This window comes from Lygodium microphyllum, chromosome 14, assembly GCF_053477565.2.
Source record: "Lygodium microphyllum isolate KBCC chromosome 14, Lygodium_microphyllum_v1.1.10, whole genome shotgun sequence".
NCBI lineage: Eukaryota > Viridiplantae > Streptophyta > Polypodiopsida > Schizaeales > Lygodiaceae > Lygodium > Lygodium microphyllum.
In genome coordinates, this window is record NC_141148.1 from 89,296,272 (window position 1) to 89,313,374 (window position 17,103).

Consider the following 17,103-nt stretch of genomic DNA (forward strand, 5'->3'; position numbering starts at 1 on the left):
TGGGTATTTTGTTATTAATCATGCAATTGATACTCAGATTCTCCAGCATGCATTTGAAGCCAATACAAAACTCACGTTGAGGTAACTTTTAATCCATCCATGAAAGGGAAGTCAGAGCATGAAAATTGCCTAGGCATGGCTAAACACCTTCAGAGATTGAAAAGACTAAATGACTACTTTCTTTTTTCCATTCAAATTTTTAGGCCAAAATGAGAACACCTTGCTAATGTGGGTGGCATTTGGGAGAAATTCCTGGAGCAATCAGGTAGGTAGAAGCTTAAGTGAACATTTTTAACATTATATCGGAGAAGACAAATTACTTCTATAAGAGGGAGGAGGAGGGAGGAGTTAAACCACAAAATATGGGGATTTCCCCAACAATTACAGCAAAGAATGAAAAGCAATACTGAACCAAAAAGATTATTGTAACAGTAGCTTGCATTTTAGTTCATAGTAAGAAACAAATGGCAAAGCATAACTCTCTCTCTCTCTCTCTCTCTCTCTCTCTCTCTCTCTCTAGTCGCGTTTAAAAAAAGGCATTGCATTACATTATATTTTATGTGTCTGATTATACATATGAAATCTCAACCAATGACACCACCCCAAGCCTCTCATGATGAATAGCATCCCATAACTTGTGGTCAATCGTACAGTTACCGAGTCTCGGAGGGTGAGTAATGTAAGACTGGCTTTCGCAACCTTGCATGCTATTATTCTGTACCGACTGTCCTGCTATCTATGGATATGGCTTCTCGTTACTTCAGCAAAATTTGTTTCACAAAGATTCACAGAGGACGCAAGCCAAACATTGAATGGAAGGGAAGGTAGCGACATTGACGGCCCTACCTCAGCATTTGAAAGTTTCTCAGATATTGCTGTGACTTGTGATGTGTTTTCAAAGGATGATTCTCCTTTGAACTGATGGTCACCAAACTATACAAGTGCTATGGGTACAAGAAGGCTGCCAAGGAGGGACGATATTAATATAGATGCTCGAGTCATTGTTTTTTTGCTAAAGCTCGGTTGGATGGAAGCTTGCGAGCAAAAATTTCCATTTATGCTTTTGGTTGGTAATGTGCAGATCTCTGTGCGCTTGCTTTGCTTGTTGCTTCGCCTGCTAGTGTTTCCTCCTGCAAGTAAAGATTATGTTAAGGTTTCACAACGTTACCACTACAGCCTTCTAGTCAAAATGAAATGGTTCACGTGCAGCTACAGCAGTGTTTGAGAACAGATTTTATGTCCTGATTTTTCGCTCTGAATTAGTTGTGGATCTGTTACGCTAAGAAGGATTATGGGGAGTGGCACAACTGAGTAAACGAGGGGGGGAGGGGCACAGGAGTGCAAGGGTAGTAGTATAAACATCTTCATACTTCCAAACAGGCATTTATCTAGAAGTGAGACCATTACCTTTTTAAGCACTTCTAAAGCTGAACAGGTTATAAATGGAACCAAACCAGGTCTTCTCACTGCTTGGAGGAGAAAAGCTAAGCTGGAACATCTCCTTTGAGGCACCACCAGCTCTGCTGTTCCACAACCCCACAAGCTTTGCAACAAGCTCTGCACTCATCTTGACATGCTCCTCATCCCGGGGATTTGTCCAGATCTGGTATGCCAGCTTCACTTTACGTTGTTTTGTGTCCAAAGATATGCCCCATTGCTCGTATATCTGATCCCGCTCAGCAGCTGTCAATCTGGTTTTCAAGTATTTCACAAGCGATTCTCTCTCGCGCCTTAAAGCCCGCATGCTGCAGAAAGATGCCCAATCATTAGGAGCTCCTGAAAGCTGTGGATACAGGAGATTCCTGCCACTCTCTTTTTACCGAGGATGATTACCTGGATGTGGGGCTTGATGCTTGTTCAAGCCCAAGCCCTACTGGCTTGGGGCCTCCTCTCAAGTGGTTATCCCTTAGCCACGTTAGCCTTCGAAGTTCCACCTCAATGTAGATTGCATCTGCTGGTTCCCCTCTGAACAGAATGTAGAACTGCGACCTGTGAATGATAGACACATGGCATGCATCCCACAGTTCCAAAATTTGCTTCTGTTTCTGCAGAAAGTCTGTTTTCCATCTTTCAGGCGATGCAGTTAGAGTCATTTGATTAGTTTCTTCCTCTGAGTTTCCAGTTCTCTCCAGTTCTAGGACCTGACATATGATCAGAAGAAAACATGGATTAACATAACAACCCACACCACAAGAGCACAAGCATCTCCTACTGGCAATACGTTGAGCAAGTTACCCTGTATACTAGCAACTGTTTTTGATACTGAAGCTTGGCAACCCTCTCCTTCAAGTCTGTCACATATGCATGTACGCTCCTGATGTTTTCCTCTGCAATAGGTTCCACTAAAATATTTCAGAAAAATCATCTTAGCAAGGTGAGTTGAAAAAATCCATTCTATGCAGTAAGAGAGACCTGCTTGTGGCGGAGTGTTGTCATCAAATGCAAAATTCAACTTAGTGATGGCCAGCTGATTTCCATCTACAGAGTTTCGCCCACTATAGATGCCAGCTGGATCATTTCGAACCCTCAGGTACTCCCCATTTTCTGATTTAAGAGGGGTACTGTTTGCATGGGTGGACAATCCAAGTTCCTCGACTGACATGTGCATATTGACGAGCATTTTCTCTAGATCAACCTGGCTGGCATCATAATCACCGGCAAACTTCTCCTTCTCTTTCAACATAATTCTCTGAATCTCATCTTTTAAAGAGATGCTTTTCTTGTTCTCTTCAACGATGAGATCCTTGGTGATTGGATAATCAGGGCCAGTCACACGGGACTCGTAGATCTCATGGATTTCTGCCTGCAGCTTAGCCACACTCTTGGCAGCTTCTTGATTCATACCAGCTTGAGCCAAGCGAAGACATTCAACTTCCTTTTGGACAGCCTCCAGTGCCCGGTTTGCATCTTGAGCAAGCTCACTCTGCAGGTGCTCTAGCTTGTGGATTTCTTGAAGCAGGACAGCAGAAGCTGTGGTGGGTTGCCTGCTGTCAGATGGCTGGATTTTATGGTTTTGTGAATGTCTACTCTCATTCATGCGTTTAACCTCAACCTGACAGGATAGATCTTTGACGTTTCCAAACGATTCGTCACTAGAATGACTATGGTAGAGGTGATCATCACTTGTGCTCAATGGTGGGGTATCAACAACGGATATTGTCTGCAGCAACAAAGAAAATATGTGAGGTGCACTTAACCTATGAGGACAGTGTAGTTTTAAAGAATGGTCAAATCTTGGTTTGAATAGCTCTGTAAAGCTTCACAGTTAAATCTAAGTTTGAATAGCTAAAGCTTACGAGAGCCCTGGCTTGCTCAGATGCCTCCATTTGCTTGAGGACTTCATCCAATTGGGATTGAGCAATATCCCGCTGCTGTAATGCTTTACGCATTTCATCTTGCATCTGCTTGAAAGAAGCCGTATTCAGTATCTTTCAAGTTCACACAGCTCACAACGAGATTGAAAACTTGTGCGATATAACTAATTTGTAAAGTACCTTTTGGATCTGCATATCTTTCTCCAGTAACAATGCATCAGAAGAGCTCCGCATTGAGTATGTAGACAGCCGTAGTTTGGCTTCAAGCAAAGAAACCTCCCTTTTCAACTGCTTGATAAGATCCTTGTCGGATACCACCTAGAAGATGGTGGAGGGTTATTTTAGCAGCTTAATTTGATGCAATATCAGATGTGGATGAAGTTTAAACAACTTACCATGTTCACTTGAGCTCTATTTGTCACTTCCTTTGCACAGGAAGCAAAGAACAATGTGTTTCTTGTTTGCTCCACATGTCGGTTAGATGAGCTCATTGTGCATATTATTGCAGTACGAGCATTTCCACCCAAAGAATTTTGCAGAATGCGTGTCAACTTTGATTCTCGATATGGGACATGTCCTGGCTTAGCTTTGTTTGCCTCACTGCATTTACTCATAATAATGTAAGTAAACAGATATTTGTTCCTTTGTGATTGCTCATGGGGAGCATATAATTTAGAAGCAAGCAGTGAAAATCACCTGAGCTTCCTAATAACTGTGCTTAAAGTCAAGAGACTGCGATTAATATAACAACCCTCTTTGAGTCTAGTTCCTTCTGATTGCGTTAGAGATGCTCGTTCACTTCCTGCAAGGTCAACAAAATTCTGTACAGAAGTTTTAACTCTCCTCTATAAGCCTATCAAAAAGCTTAACACATGTTAAGTAATGGAAATACTCACCAAAACAGCAATCAAGGACTTCACTGGTCTCTCATCTATAGTGGTCCGTGGAGAGCTCTCAATTGTCTGCACAAGGAGATACTCAAATGAATAGAAGTACCAAGATTTGTGTCTTGTGATGATTAGAGTTCATGTTTGACTGAAACTAATGCTAGACTAAAGTCTACCAGTCTGATAATCTGATGAGACCTGGAGCTGATATCATTTAGAGCCGTCTCTCCAACTTGTCTATGTGCTGCAGAGACGGGATGTTTACAACAATTGAATGAGCTGAAGTCAATTCACAGCAAACTTCTTTGATATATTACAAATTCCCTTGCTCACCTTCACATATACCCAGAAGATTTTGGAGATGATCTTTATCTCGCACAGTTTCTTCTACCAACCTTTCAATGATAGTTCCTCTCTGTCCAACCATAGCAAGAGTCAAAGAGCTTAGACAATGTTTGTCATCCACAAAATTACCTCACATCACGCAACACCAGTCTTAATAGGAAATAAAATGCCAGGCCAGCATCAGCATCCTATTAGAAAAAATGGTTAAAGAGGGTCACTGCACAGAAATGACAAGCTTCGGTCACAGAGATAAGGCCCAAATCACATCAGCAGACTGTTTGCATTACCAGCTAAGAAATGAATGCTGCTTTGGAGCACTAACCTCAGGATCATCCATCAGCCGAAGAGAACCGCTCTCTGGATTAAGAAGGTCGTTTGCCACTTCATTATAGATTTCTAAAGCGGAGAATTTCAATAGAAAAACACGATCGTCACGCTGCAAGGGGCACTAAAGAGCTAAGTTGACAAGCAAAGTAAAATAATAGCATAAGTACAATTAAATAATAGCACAAGTACAATTATATCAACGCATTGCACCTGCTTGATATAATTGAAAATATCTTCTGCGGCACTCTCGGTAATGCCATGCATGGTGTACGTTTTCCCACTGCAGGTTTGCCCATAGGCAAATATCGTTGCTGGAACACGAAAGCGTTGGAAGAGCGGTCATTACGAGAAGCACAGCAAACTGAGAAGAAATCACACAAATCAGTAACGCTTGAGGCCGCTCACCGTTTTTTCCTGTCAAAGCAGAGAGAGCGACATCCTTGGCACCTTCCTCATAGACTTCTTCTGTTGACGTTTCTGATCCAAAGACCCTATCTGTGAAGATGAAACATAGAGAATAAAGGAGAGAAACTGATGATAACCGATCTCCACTTAGAATATATTGATCAGATATCTGTGTTTACAATTTATTGACGCATATTTATGAGACGGAAGATGTCTTCTTTGGCAAAAGAACATTGTTGCTAATTAAGCTGAAAGCATGCGTCATCTAGGGTTGTTGTACTCGCATATCATGTGTCATCTAGGGTGGTTGTACTCGCATATAGCTAGATCACAGGTCCCAGTTGAAATCGGGAACTGCATAGGTTTCCATCAGAATAAAGCACAGATACTAATGATAACAGACATATACATTTTATAACATATTGATGAGATACCGATGGGCAGAAAATGAGCAAAAGATGTCTTCTTTGGGAACTAATAGCACGTGCCACTTAAGAGTTGTTGCACTCTCATGTAGCTAAATTGAAATCATCACAATTCCGAGCTGAAGCCGGGAATCATTATTTCCCTTGCAAAACAAAATTACCTGGTTATTGTTATAATAATATATCTATGTCCACACCAAGGCATATCACCTTGGGAATTTGTTATAGTGCAGCAAATGCGGAAGCATATGACCAGACTAAAAGAAAGAAGTGAACACACACACACACAGTAGAACGCTAAATAGACTGCAGAGTACGAATGCTGAATACTGAAGGCAGATATATACAACCGGCTGTTGGAGTATCACCAGCCGGAGCTTTCTCTTACCTTCAAGAAACTAAAGGGATATGATGATCCCCAGGAAGGCCAGCCATAGATAGGCTGACAAAAACACACAAAATACATCAGGTTGGCTTTAACTGGCCACCTACATGCTGAAAATGACAGACTGCAGCAACTAATAAAATAATAAGAAAAATGCTGCAATCTACTGCTTGAGACATAGCACAGACATCCTGTTGACCTAGTCCAGCCTGCGTGTCTAGCTTGAAATCATATGCCCAAACTGATGGTGATTGCCTGAACTGATGCCCAATCTGCTTCAAGGCAAAATGCGACTGCATAGACTGCCCTATACATGCCTAGGCCCCTCCTGGAGATGACCATATCTCTTAACAACCCCTCTCAAATCCTAGACACAGCATAAGGCTAAGGGAACTGGAATGCTGACTAAGAACGGCTCGAGGAAGTAATTTGGTAAACAAGTCCGCCACATTATCCTTTGTCTTGCAATACTCCACATCAATGGTCCCTTCCAATAGCTTCTCATGAATGTTGTGATACTAAATCTTTGGAAAATGAGATTCCATGCTAAGGTTGTGCAACTCTCATTGTTGCACGAAAGTGTAGTAGAGCTCCACATCAATGGTCCCTTCCAAGAGCTTCTCACGAATGTAGTGATATTGAATCTCTATGTGCTTCATCCTAGTATGGAAAACAAGATTCCGTGCCAAGGCTATGCAACTCTCAAGTGTAGAGAAGTGTAGTAGCTCCTATCTATGAATAACAAAAGCTCCTTCAACAACTGCCGAAGCCAAATGGACTCACATGTGGTAGCCACTCGCTACTCAATCTTTGTAGATGAAAGGGCCTTTATAGATTGCTTCTCATTGCTCCAAGAAATAGCACTTGTATCTGGAGGTCTTTGTGACATGCTCGCCCAAGCTACTTACTTCTTGGTTGGCACGTTCTTAGTAGTCCATTAAGAGGTATCCTAGACAACGTTATCCAACACTATGTGGAATACCTCGGAGTTTGCTATCTAGGCTCGCTTGAGTCTACCTTGCAGTGAAAGCTTTTGGCCATTCCCCCGAGGATCGATGTGAGTTTTGGGTTCCTAATATTGGTCAAGTTACCTATCGGTCAGCTAGCGTCGGTATTTCGAGTTCCCGCTTCTCACAAGATCACTCGAACTAAAGCAGACTTGCATTGCACTTGGTTTAAAGAGAATGGGAGACGAAGGGGAGTCAACCCCTCTGCCCGTAAGGCAAAATTCCATTCTGGTCCCCTAAAATGATACAAGTTAAGTTTTTCCTAATATCTAGTAGCCATTCGTTTGCCTATTTACTAACCTAATTTTTCTTTTTGAGAAAAGCTCTCGATTGACTGAGACTACCCAATCGTAGGTCTAGACTCGTCGGTCCACCCACTTCCCTCAATAGAATATATTTAATTACCTACTTACCTACCACTTTAGGTTTGACATATAAAAACAGCTTCTTTGATTATCCGCCGACACAAATTCGTTAGACATCTTTATTTCACAACACAAAAACAATGTAAAGCAATTCTTTCTCAAATAGTTTCTTTAAGAAAATATCTTTTTACAATGCTTCTTGTCCTGATTGGACATAATATCAGTCCGAAGGTATTATTCCTACCAAGTTCAGTCCCTAGACTAATACCGGAACTTCCAGAATACTATTTAGGCTCGACGGGTAATCGACAATTTGTAAGAGTCTAAGGAATTTGTGAGGATTGTCTACGGCAAGACCTTTCACGTTGTGGTTGATCCATACTCACTGACGCAAAAACAAAAACCCCCTAGAGTAGGTTTTATTCACGCTAACCTTGGGGAGGTCTAGCGTCATCAAAAAACACTGCCTCAGTCAATTTTCTATGTCTATCGGAACATTACCTCAGAGTTCAGCTTACATCCAATTATCCATCTCTTATCCTAATAATTTAAGAAAAATCAAAATGTAATTTACAACCACAAACAACTTACACACAACTAATCTTAATGAATTTCCTTCCAGGACAATCCTTTTCCTAGAATGATAATATCGAGGCTAAACTTAGTGTAAGTAGCAATAGCTTCTAATAATCCTCTCGGATTACTCTTCCCCTTGGCATCTAGCCCAAGATAAATTTTAATAAGAGTTTATTTTTCAAAACTCCTCTCTTTGAGGATTCGGAGAACCTATCAATCCTTCCAAGATTGTGTCATAGACATGCCATGATCAAGTGTACAGATTAATTCTTACTCATGCTATATAAATCCACACCCCATGTGCATGCACCCTTAACAAGACATCCTCAAGTCAACCATGCGAACCCATCCTTGCCATATCATCATAGAACCTTCTAAAAGATGTCATGTCATTGCATGCATCATCAATGATGTCATCATGGAATATTCTAAAAGATCTTTAGCCGCCCCCCAATACCTATAAATGGAGGGGCTCGCCGTAGAGCTCCTCAGTTTTACCAATGCTAGTCTAGTCTTGGGAGCTCAAGGAGCCAAGACCTCCAAGTAACTTCGAGTTCCAATTCTAGTTCTTGTCTAGTTATGATATCAAGGAGCCGAGATCTCCAAGCAACTTCAAGTTCTAATTTTAGTTATTGTCTAGTCATGTTATCTAGTCTTATCTTGTCTTCCATTACACTCTTGTTGTCTCATCACCTTGTAGTCTCATAGTATGAGATCTTATTTAGTATTGTCTTGTATCTTGTTCATCCCCGTCGAGGGAGATCTTGTAATTCCGATATCTTCTATCCATACCTATGGTTCCAAGTTGTGGGATCCTTCATATCCTATCGAGTCCTGTTGTCTATACGTACGGTCCCAAGTTGTGGGATTTTCCATATCTTGTTAAGTTATCATTGTACCTTGTGTCCCTATGTGAGATTATCTTGTAATCAGAATTCTTATAACAAATCTTACATCTAGTCTAGTCTCTCGAGTACAATCTAGTGCTCCCATAACAATTTGACAAGACTACTTTCTAGCCCTACTGAGCACCATAGAGGTGACCCTTGAAAGAATCATGGCCTCCCTTCAAAACCTCCAACAACAACTTTAAGACTTGAATTAACGACAAGTGCAACTTCAAATAGAACACCCTATGTATCTAGGCCTTACACTTCAAGAGATGCAAGACCAAATCCATTGCTGAACAACAGAGAAAGTGATCTAATGATTCCACATGTTTATCAACCCCCAACAAGAGAATCCAAGATCAATCTACTAGAGAAGTTTAATGGGGACCATTCAAAGTTCAAGGGATTCCTATAGCAAGTAAAGCTCTATATTTGTATGCAACTGGATAGGTATCCAAATGATGCTTCCAAGGTGGGATTCATTGGGACTTTGCTTTGTGTTTAAGATTTATCATGGTTTGCCCCAATCTTGGAAAAGAATATGCCAATACTTCATAACTATGAGGCATTTCTCTACAAGCTCATTTCCACATTTGGAGATGCAAACACTAGTCGAGTAGCAGAAACAAAACTTCGAAAGCTATGATAAGGTAACCGCCTTGTCTCTACTTATGCATCTGAATTTAGGCAATTAATATGTGATCTCACTTGGCATGAGGAGTATTTTATCACCCAATTCAGATGGGATCTTCGAGATGACATCAAGGACCTCATGCTTACTATGCCTGAGGCTAAAACACTCAATGATTATATCATGCAAGCTATCCAATGTGATAATAGATTGTTTGAGAGAAAGCAAGAAAAGCGAGAAAAAATTAAGGCCTCGCCAATGGAACCCAGCACCAATCAAAGACCCAATTAGAGAAGAAACCAAGCCCGAACAAATGCAAAGAGATAATACCAAATAGATGATACCAAATTCCAACCCTTGACCCCACAAGAAAAGCAAAGACAAAGAGAGAATCATCTATGCCTATATTGCGGAAAGTTGAAACCCTAGACACATCACCCTAAATTACCCAAATAAGAGGGCAAAAATCCCAAGAGTTGCTACAACTATCCTTGAGTAGAAAAACAAGGATGTCCGAGGACCTCATGCTTACTATGCCTGAGGCTAAAACACTCAATGATTATATCATGCAAGCTATCCAATGTGATAATAGATTGTTTAAGAGAAAGCAAGAAAAGCGAGAAAAATTAAGGCCTCGCCAATGGAACCCAGCACCAATCAAAGACCCAATTAGAGAAGAAACCAAGCCCGAACAGATGCAAAGAGATAATACCAAATTCCAACCCTTGACCCCACAAGAAAACCAAAGACAAAGAGAGAATCATCTATGTCTATATTGTGGAAAGTTGAAACCCTAGACACATCACCTTAAATTACCCAAATAAGAGGGCAAAAATCCCAAGAGTTGCTACAACTATCCTTGAGTAGAAAAACAAGGATGTCCGATTGTAAATGAGACCATACAACCTGACCTTGATATAAGAAAGGGTCTCTTAATCCCAACCACACCCATGGAAACTTTCCTTGTCACAGTCCAGAAGATCATGCCGAGAAAGGTCCTTTACCTCAAAGCCCTGGTCAACTACTGGACCTCCACATGTTTCATTGATGATGGCTCTATGAATAGATACCAAATTCTAGTACTCCAAAAGACCAATCTCGCAACAACTGAAGTCATGGATGGAAGACCTCTAGCATCTGGAGATATTACCAAGGAGAACCAACCACTCATGGTAACTCTTAGTGATCACAAATCTCGTGTATGCTTTAATGTCATATCCAACCTCACAAATCCAATCATCCTTGGGATGCCTTGGCTAAAGAAACACAACCCAAAAATTGATTGAGTCAAGCAAAAGATTACATGTCGTGAAAATCAAGAAAAGTCGGTATATCTAGGAGCAAAAGCCTTTCTACACATAGCAAGGTAGGAACCAACCTACATGATATATCATATACCAGCTCAAGAATATAGTGAGGATCAATCAATCAAGCCACTATCAGGAATTCCAAGATATCTTTGAAAAAAAAAATGCAAATCTCTTGTCCGAACACAAACCATATGATTATGCTATCTATAGAACTCCATGAAGGGACTCAACCACCTTTTGGACCCATCTACAGGCTATCCCCTAATGAACTAGCTGAACTACGCAAGAACATTGATGAGAACTTAGCCAAGGGGCTTATTAGGCACTCAAAGTCTCCTATTGGAGCCTTAATTCTCTTCGTGAAGAAGAATGATGGATCAGTTCGAATGTGTGTGGATTATCGAGGACTCAACAAGATAACAATCAAGAATCAATACCCTTTGCCATTGAAACCAAAGCTCTTTCAAACTTCTTTGCTTAGGTTAGGTAGCCTTAAAATAGGAGCGATTACCAAGCTATGCTTAAGCTTTTCAAAGCCGGATTATTCAATAGACGTCAATACAATAGTGACCTACTTCTTGAGTAGGTCAATGAGAGGTGCAATGATCGAGGCATAGTCTTTGATGAAGACCCTATACCAACCTGTTAGTCCTAGAAAGCTTCACACTTCTTTGACCCTTGTTGGAGGTGGTTGGTCAATCTTGTATGTCTTTGATCTTAGCTGGATCCTCTGAAATGCTATCTACTGACACTATAGACCCTAGATATTCAACTTGCTTCTTGAAGAAAACACATTTCTTTTTTTTAACATTCAGCTTGTGAGTTCTCATTGTTTCAAGAAGTATTCGCAAATGTGGTTCGTGGTCTTTCTCCTCCTTAGAACCCTTGGAATATATTAGGATATCATCAAAGAGGACAAGGATGAAATCATCAAGATAAGATTAGAAAATGTCTTACATCAATCTGTTGAAGGTGGCAGAAGCATTCGTTAATCCAAATGACATCAGAATAAATTCATAACGACCATACCTTGTGTTAAAGGCGATTTTAGGCATATCTTCCTTCTTAATTCTTATTTGATAGTAGCTTGATCTGAGATCGATCTTTTAAAATATATTTGCTACCTGCAGTCGATCAAGCAACTCGTCTATCCTTGGGAATTAGATATTTATTTTTCACTATCACCTGGTTCAACTCACAGTAATCAATAAAATGTAGAGTGTTCCATCTTTCTTATCAGGGCTCACCCTAATGAATTACTTGGCTCGATGTATCCTTGGTCTAATAATTGTTTGAGTTATTCTTTTAGCTCAATGGCTTCAGGAATTCACATCCGGTAGGGTCGCTTGGCTATAAGAGTAGCACCTAGAATGAGTTGGATCTCATGATCTACCTCTCTTGTCGGTGGAAGCTTTGTTAGGCCTTACGGAAAAACATCTACATAATCTTTAAGCCAAGATGGTTGATCCTTAGCTTCACTATGTTGCTCGGCCTTGTTGAGTTTAATTAGATAGACGGGTAATCCTTTCTTTAGTTCTTTCACTATGCTGAACCTTAGGTTTTCCTACTTCTCCTTGAGTGGTTACTTGTTCCCCTTCTAGGTTTTGAAATGTAATTTGACCCTTTTCACAATGGATATGGATGTTGTTTGAAATTAATCAATCCATACCCAACAAACATTTATAAGCTCCAAGGGTCATAATCCAGAAACTCATTTTGGAAGAATTGCCACCCAGACTAAATTCTACCTTGCTATTCTATTGTGTTGAAAGAACTTTATCATTTGCTAGTTCCACAAGCAATCTAGGTGCACGAATAGTGTTTATGCCTAGCTTTTTTAAACATCTTGGAGATATGAAAGAATGGGTACTCCCACAGTCAATTAAAAATTCGGAAGGGTTTACCTTGATAATTTGTTGGTGTTTGGATCATCGAGAATTGACGATTCGGACCCTTCTTGTTGAGACTAGCATGTACTCTTGCTCTTTTCAGATCAATTTCCATCATAGGACCTTTATCATCATTGATCTCCTTCAAGTTTACTCCGACAACTTTGCCCCTAACAGCTTGATTCTGCCCTTGAAATTGCCCTTGGTGGTTGTTTGGGCCAAGCTTTAGGCACTATCTCTTGAAGTGTCATTGTTCCTTGTAATAAAAGCACCTTGGAGCCTCATTGTCTTTTCTTATGGATACAAAGTGTCAGAGTGCAGCGGTGCGGAAGCGTAGGACTGAGAGAGAGAAGAGAGAGAAAGAGACAGTAGAAGATGAAGATCTGCTGTATAAAGTGTGCTGTATACAAAGATATGCAGATGTATACACGGGCGCAGTGCGCTGGACTGCGTGTCTCCACCTCGACGATGCAACCTGCTGTTCACCTCGAAGTCCGCTGCAGTTTGCACTGTCTCCTGTCTGAAATCTGCGAACAGAGACGGAATCTGCGCGAGCCACCAGCCTGTAATCTGCGAGCAGAAGAATGTGGGCAGAAGACTGAAAACTCGGATATAAATAGCCAGAATCAGGGCGCATAAAATATGCAGGTCGGCTGCAATAAATACAGCCGACTGTACTGCAGCAAGTTGGACTGCCATGTGGCAGTCCGACTGGACTGTGCAGTCCGACCAGGCAATGATCTCTAACATCCCCTCTCAAAGCCTAGGCGGGGCAGAAGCCTGAGGAATCTAGAATGTCTACAAAGTAGAGCCTGGGGAAGTGCCTTCGTAAACAAATCTGCAAGATTGTCCTCCGTCTTGCAGTACTCCATAGTAATGGTCTCATCCAGAAGCTTCTCTCTGATGAAGTGGTACTGGATCTCTATGTGCTTCGTCTGGGCATGGAAAACAGGATTGCGTGCCAAGGCAATGCAACTCTCATTGTCGCATTGCAGCAAAGTAGGACGAGTCCGGGGGCAGCCAAGCTCCGCCAGCAATCTCCGAAGCCACACAGCCTCACATGTGGTGGAAGACGCGGCCCGATACTCCACCTCAGTAGACGAAAGGGCTACCGTGGGCTGCTTCTTGCTACTCCATGAGATAACACCTGCACCCAAGGTAAAACAGTAACCTGTAGTAGACCGCCTGTGGTCCACATCACCGGCCCAATCCAAGTCGCTCCAACCTGCAAGAACAAGATCTGAACCACCTGTGCCTGCTGGATAATGAATTCCTAAATCAGACGTCCCCCTCAAATACCGAAGTATCCTCTGAGCAGCCTGCCAATGCACCGTCTGAGGTTCACTCATGAACCCTGCCAAGAGCCCAACAGCAAAACAAAGATCAACACGAGTGTTGAGGAGCCAAATCAATGATCCAATCAACTGACGATAGCGGGAAGCATCCGCCATGGGAGAAGCTGAATGGGAAGTGGCCTTCCAGTTCGGATCCATAGGAGTAAGGGTCCGACAATCCTCCATCGCAAAAGAAACCAAGAGCTCCTGTACATATCTCTACTGAGAGATGAAGATCCCCCTCTGAGACTGATAAATCTCATGGCCCAAAAAGAAATGGAGTAGACCCAAGTCCGTTATCTCGAACGTCCGATGTAAAGCTGCCTTCGTCTCTTGGACCTTCTGTGCATGATCACCTGTGACAATCAAATCATCAACATACAACACAAAAAGCACACAACCAGCCTCGGCATCCTACTGGTAAACAGGCCATCTCCTATGGCCAGCCAAGGCAAGAACAGCTCGAATAGTCGCCATACGAGCAGTGGGGGCAAAAGTATCATGGCAATCAATCCCTGGGCGCTATGCAAAACCTTTAGCAACAAGGCGAGCCTTGTGCTTGTCCAAAGAACCATCGCTAAGGTACTTGGTCTTGAAGACCCATTTGACGCCAATCACCTTCTTATTCAGGGGGCGTGGCACGAGTGACCAAGTGTCATTCCTCTCAATAGCCTCCAACTCGGCTTCCATAGCTTTCTTCCATGGTGCGGACTGTAAAGCCTCCTTCACGGAGGTGGGCTCTCGATCCTGCATAACACGGGTCATCAAACAATAGTTAGAGCAAACAAGCTCCGTAGAATGTGCCTGGTGCCTCCGTGACCGCCGCGGACCATCCTGCGGTCCCCACTCCTCAGGGACCCCCTCGATCCCTGAATCATGGAGTGTGTCACGGGCCCAACGAGGAGGCCGGACCTCCCCTCGTCTCTCTCCATCAGCTGAAGACTCTAGGATATCCACCGGTGGTAACTCCTCGGGGGTAACCGGTGGAACAGTAGACTGTGTCAAAAACAGAATCAGAATCAAAAGGCGCGGGCTCCAAAGGAACTGTAGCAGGAGCCCAACTCTCCCCTGGATCTCCAAGAACGGGATGCTCCTCACCCGCCGCTGATATGGCCGGAACCTCCACAAACCGCACATCTCGACTGGTGTACACATCCCGCTTTACGGGATCATACAAACGATAGCCTTGGGACTAGGAGTTGTAGCCAACAAATACCTGTCTTCGGGAAGCTGCTTCAAATTTATCACGATGAGCCTTGGAAATGTGAACATAGGCATCACACCCAAAGACCCTAAAATAAGAAACATCGGGCTTAGTCCCAAAGTAAGCCTCAAAAGGTGTCATCCCATCAACGGCCGAAGTGGGGGATCGATTAAGGATGTGGACTGCAGTAGCCACAGCCTCGGCCCACAGAAACTGAGGTGTCTGTCGGTGCTCCATCACGGTGCGCGCCATCTCGATCACACTGCGGTTTTTCCGATCAAGAATGCCATTTTCTTGAGGAGTGTTGATATTAGCAAACTCCTGGTGAATACCTTTTATCTGCACAAAAACGAGCAAACTCATTAGAAACAAATTCACCACCCTTGTCGGATCGCAAGGTCTTCAATCTCCGGCCTGATCGGTTCTCCTCAAAGAAAAGCCAATCCTTGAAGTGGGAGAAAGCTTCTGACTTCAATGCCAAAAAATAGGCCCATGTCATCCTACTGTAGTCATCTACGATCAACATGAAGTACGAGCTCCCCACAAGGACTCGTTCCTCATAGGGCCACAAAGATCCGTAGATACAAGCTCCATCGGTGAAGTAGACCGCCGCGAAGCTTTGTGGGAAATGGCATCCCTATGCTGCTTCCCACGAATGCAGGAGACGCATGGCTACTGGCTCACCACTATATCTGGCAACCCTCGAACAAGCTGTCCACGTGACGCCCTCCGAAGATAATCATAGTTGAGGTGACCAAACCAAGCATGCCATAGCTCTGACTGTGTCTGAGAGGTAAGAATAAGAGTAGAGAGGGCGGTGGAAGACTTCAATTTATAGATGTCGTTCTCCTCATATCCGGATGAGAGAACCTTCCTTGACCCACGATCAAGGACTCGCACCGAATCACTGTCAAACTCCACCAAAAGTCCAAGGGAACAAATCTTATGAACTGACAGTAGATGATACCCTAAACCTGGTACATGCAAGACCTCTGAGGTATGGGTATCACCACGTCCATCTGGAATAAGCTGCATCTCACCCCGTCCGGCAATAGACACTGAAGAGCTATCTCCAACGAGATTCTTCCCACGCGAAGGTCGCAATTGGGCAACACCATCTGGTGAAGGAGTCATGTGCCGGGAGGCACCACTGTCAACGATCCACTCTCGAGCCTGGGGAGCTGTCGTCGCAGCATCAGAAGCATTCGGTGTAGAGTCCTCAATGACAGCTAGATGAAGAAATGCAGCTGATGAGGGTGTACCCGCCGCTCCAGAATCCTTCGTGTCCTTCTTGTCTTTGTCAGGGCAATCCTTCTTCCAATGGCCAATCTTTCCATAAATATGGCATATGGATTCTTTGTCCTTGTCCTTGTCCTTCTTTGACTTGTTATCCCCCTTCTTCTTCTTTTGGTCCTTCTCCTTTTTCTGAGAGGCTTGACTTGTCAGTGCCTCCGACTTGGAAGCATTCTGTCCCTTTAGTTGTTCCTCTTGGTCCAAGACCATAGGAACCAACCCTTCCCACCGAAGAGTGGACTCCCGCCCCGAAGCAATAAGGGCGGAGTAGAAAGCACCGAATCGTGGCGGCAACTGGGACAAGAGTGTGATCACCATGTCTTCGGAGGAAATCGGCTTCCCCGCATTCTGAACCTGCATCTGAAGCTCTCTAAGCTTGTTGATGTGCTCCCGCAACGAAGAAGACTTGTTCACGGACAAGGTCCGCATCTGTACCTCCAAAGAAACCCGCTTCATAAGGGTCATCCAATTATACACCTGATCAAGCTCCAGCCAAATCTTCCAAGCCACCGTCAA

General features: G+C 43.0%; 1 protein-coding gene across 3 annotated transcripts in view; it reads right to left on the reverse strand.

The window, feature by feature from the left end:
• Positions 1 to 515: 515 nt before the first annotated feature.
• The window catches only part of LOC148025835 (kinesin-like protein NACK1), a 42,466-nt gene continuing 25,878 nt past the window's right edge, over positions 516 to 17,103 (reverse strand). For 2 of the 3 annotated variants that reach the window (XM_087693088.1, XM_087693089.1), the window contains exons 2-16: positions 5,279 to 5,368; positions 5,084 to 5,184; positions 4,869 to 4,982; positions 4,535 to 4,616; positions 4,378 to 4,445; positions 4,211 to 4,276; positions 4,011 to 4,135; positions 3,710 to 3,914; positions 3,495 to 3,632; positions 3,297 to 3,401; positions 2,413 to 3,160; positions 2,236 to 2,327; positions 1,834 to 2,141; positions 1,408 to 1,745; positions 516 to 1,130 (exon numbers count right to left, since the gene is read on the reverse strand). In XM_087693088.1, the coding sequence (XP_087549214.1) occupies positions 1,412 to 1,745; positions 1,834 to 2,141; positions 2,236 to 2,327; positions 2,413 to 3,160; positions 3,297 to 3,401; positions 3,495 to 3,632; positions 3,710 to 3,914; positions 4,011 to 4,135; positions 4,211 to 4,276; positions 4,378 to 4,445; positions 4,535 to 4,616; positions 4,869 to 4,982; positions 5,084 to 5,184; positions 5,279 to 5,368 (2,576 nt within the window). In that variant the 3' untranslated portion in view covers positions 516 to 1,130; positions 1,408 to 1,411. Of the gene's footprint in view, positions 1,131 to 1,407; positions 1,746 to 1,833; positions 2,142 to 2,235; positions 2,328 to 2,412; positions 3,161 to 3,296; positions 3,402 to 3,494; positions 3,633 to 3,709; positions 3,915 to 4,010; positions 4,136 to 4,210; positions 4,277 to 4,377; positions 4,446 to 4,534; positions 4,735 to 4,868; positions 4,983 to 5,083; positions 5,185 to 5,278; positions 5,369 to 17,103 lie in introns of those variants that run through there. The other variant, XM_087693090.1, reaches the window with a different exon arrangement.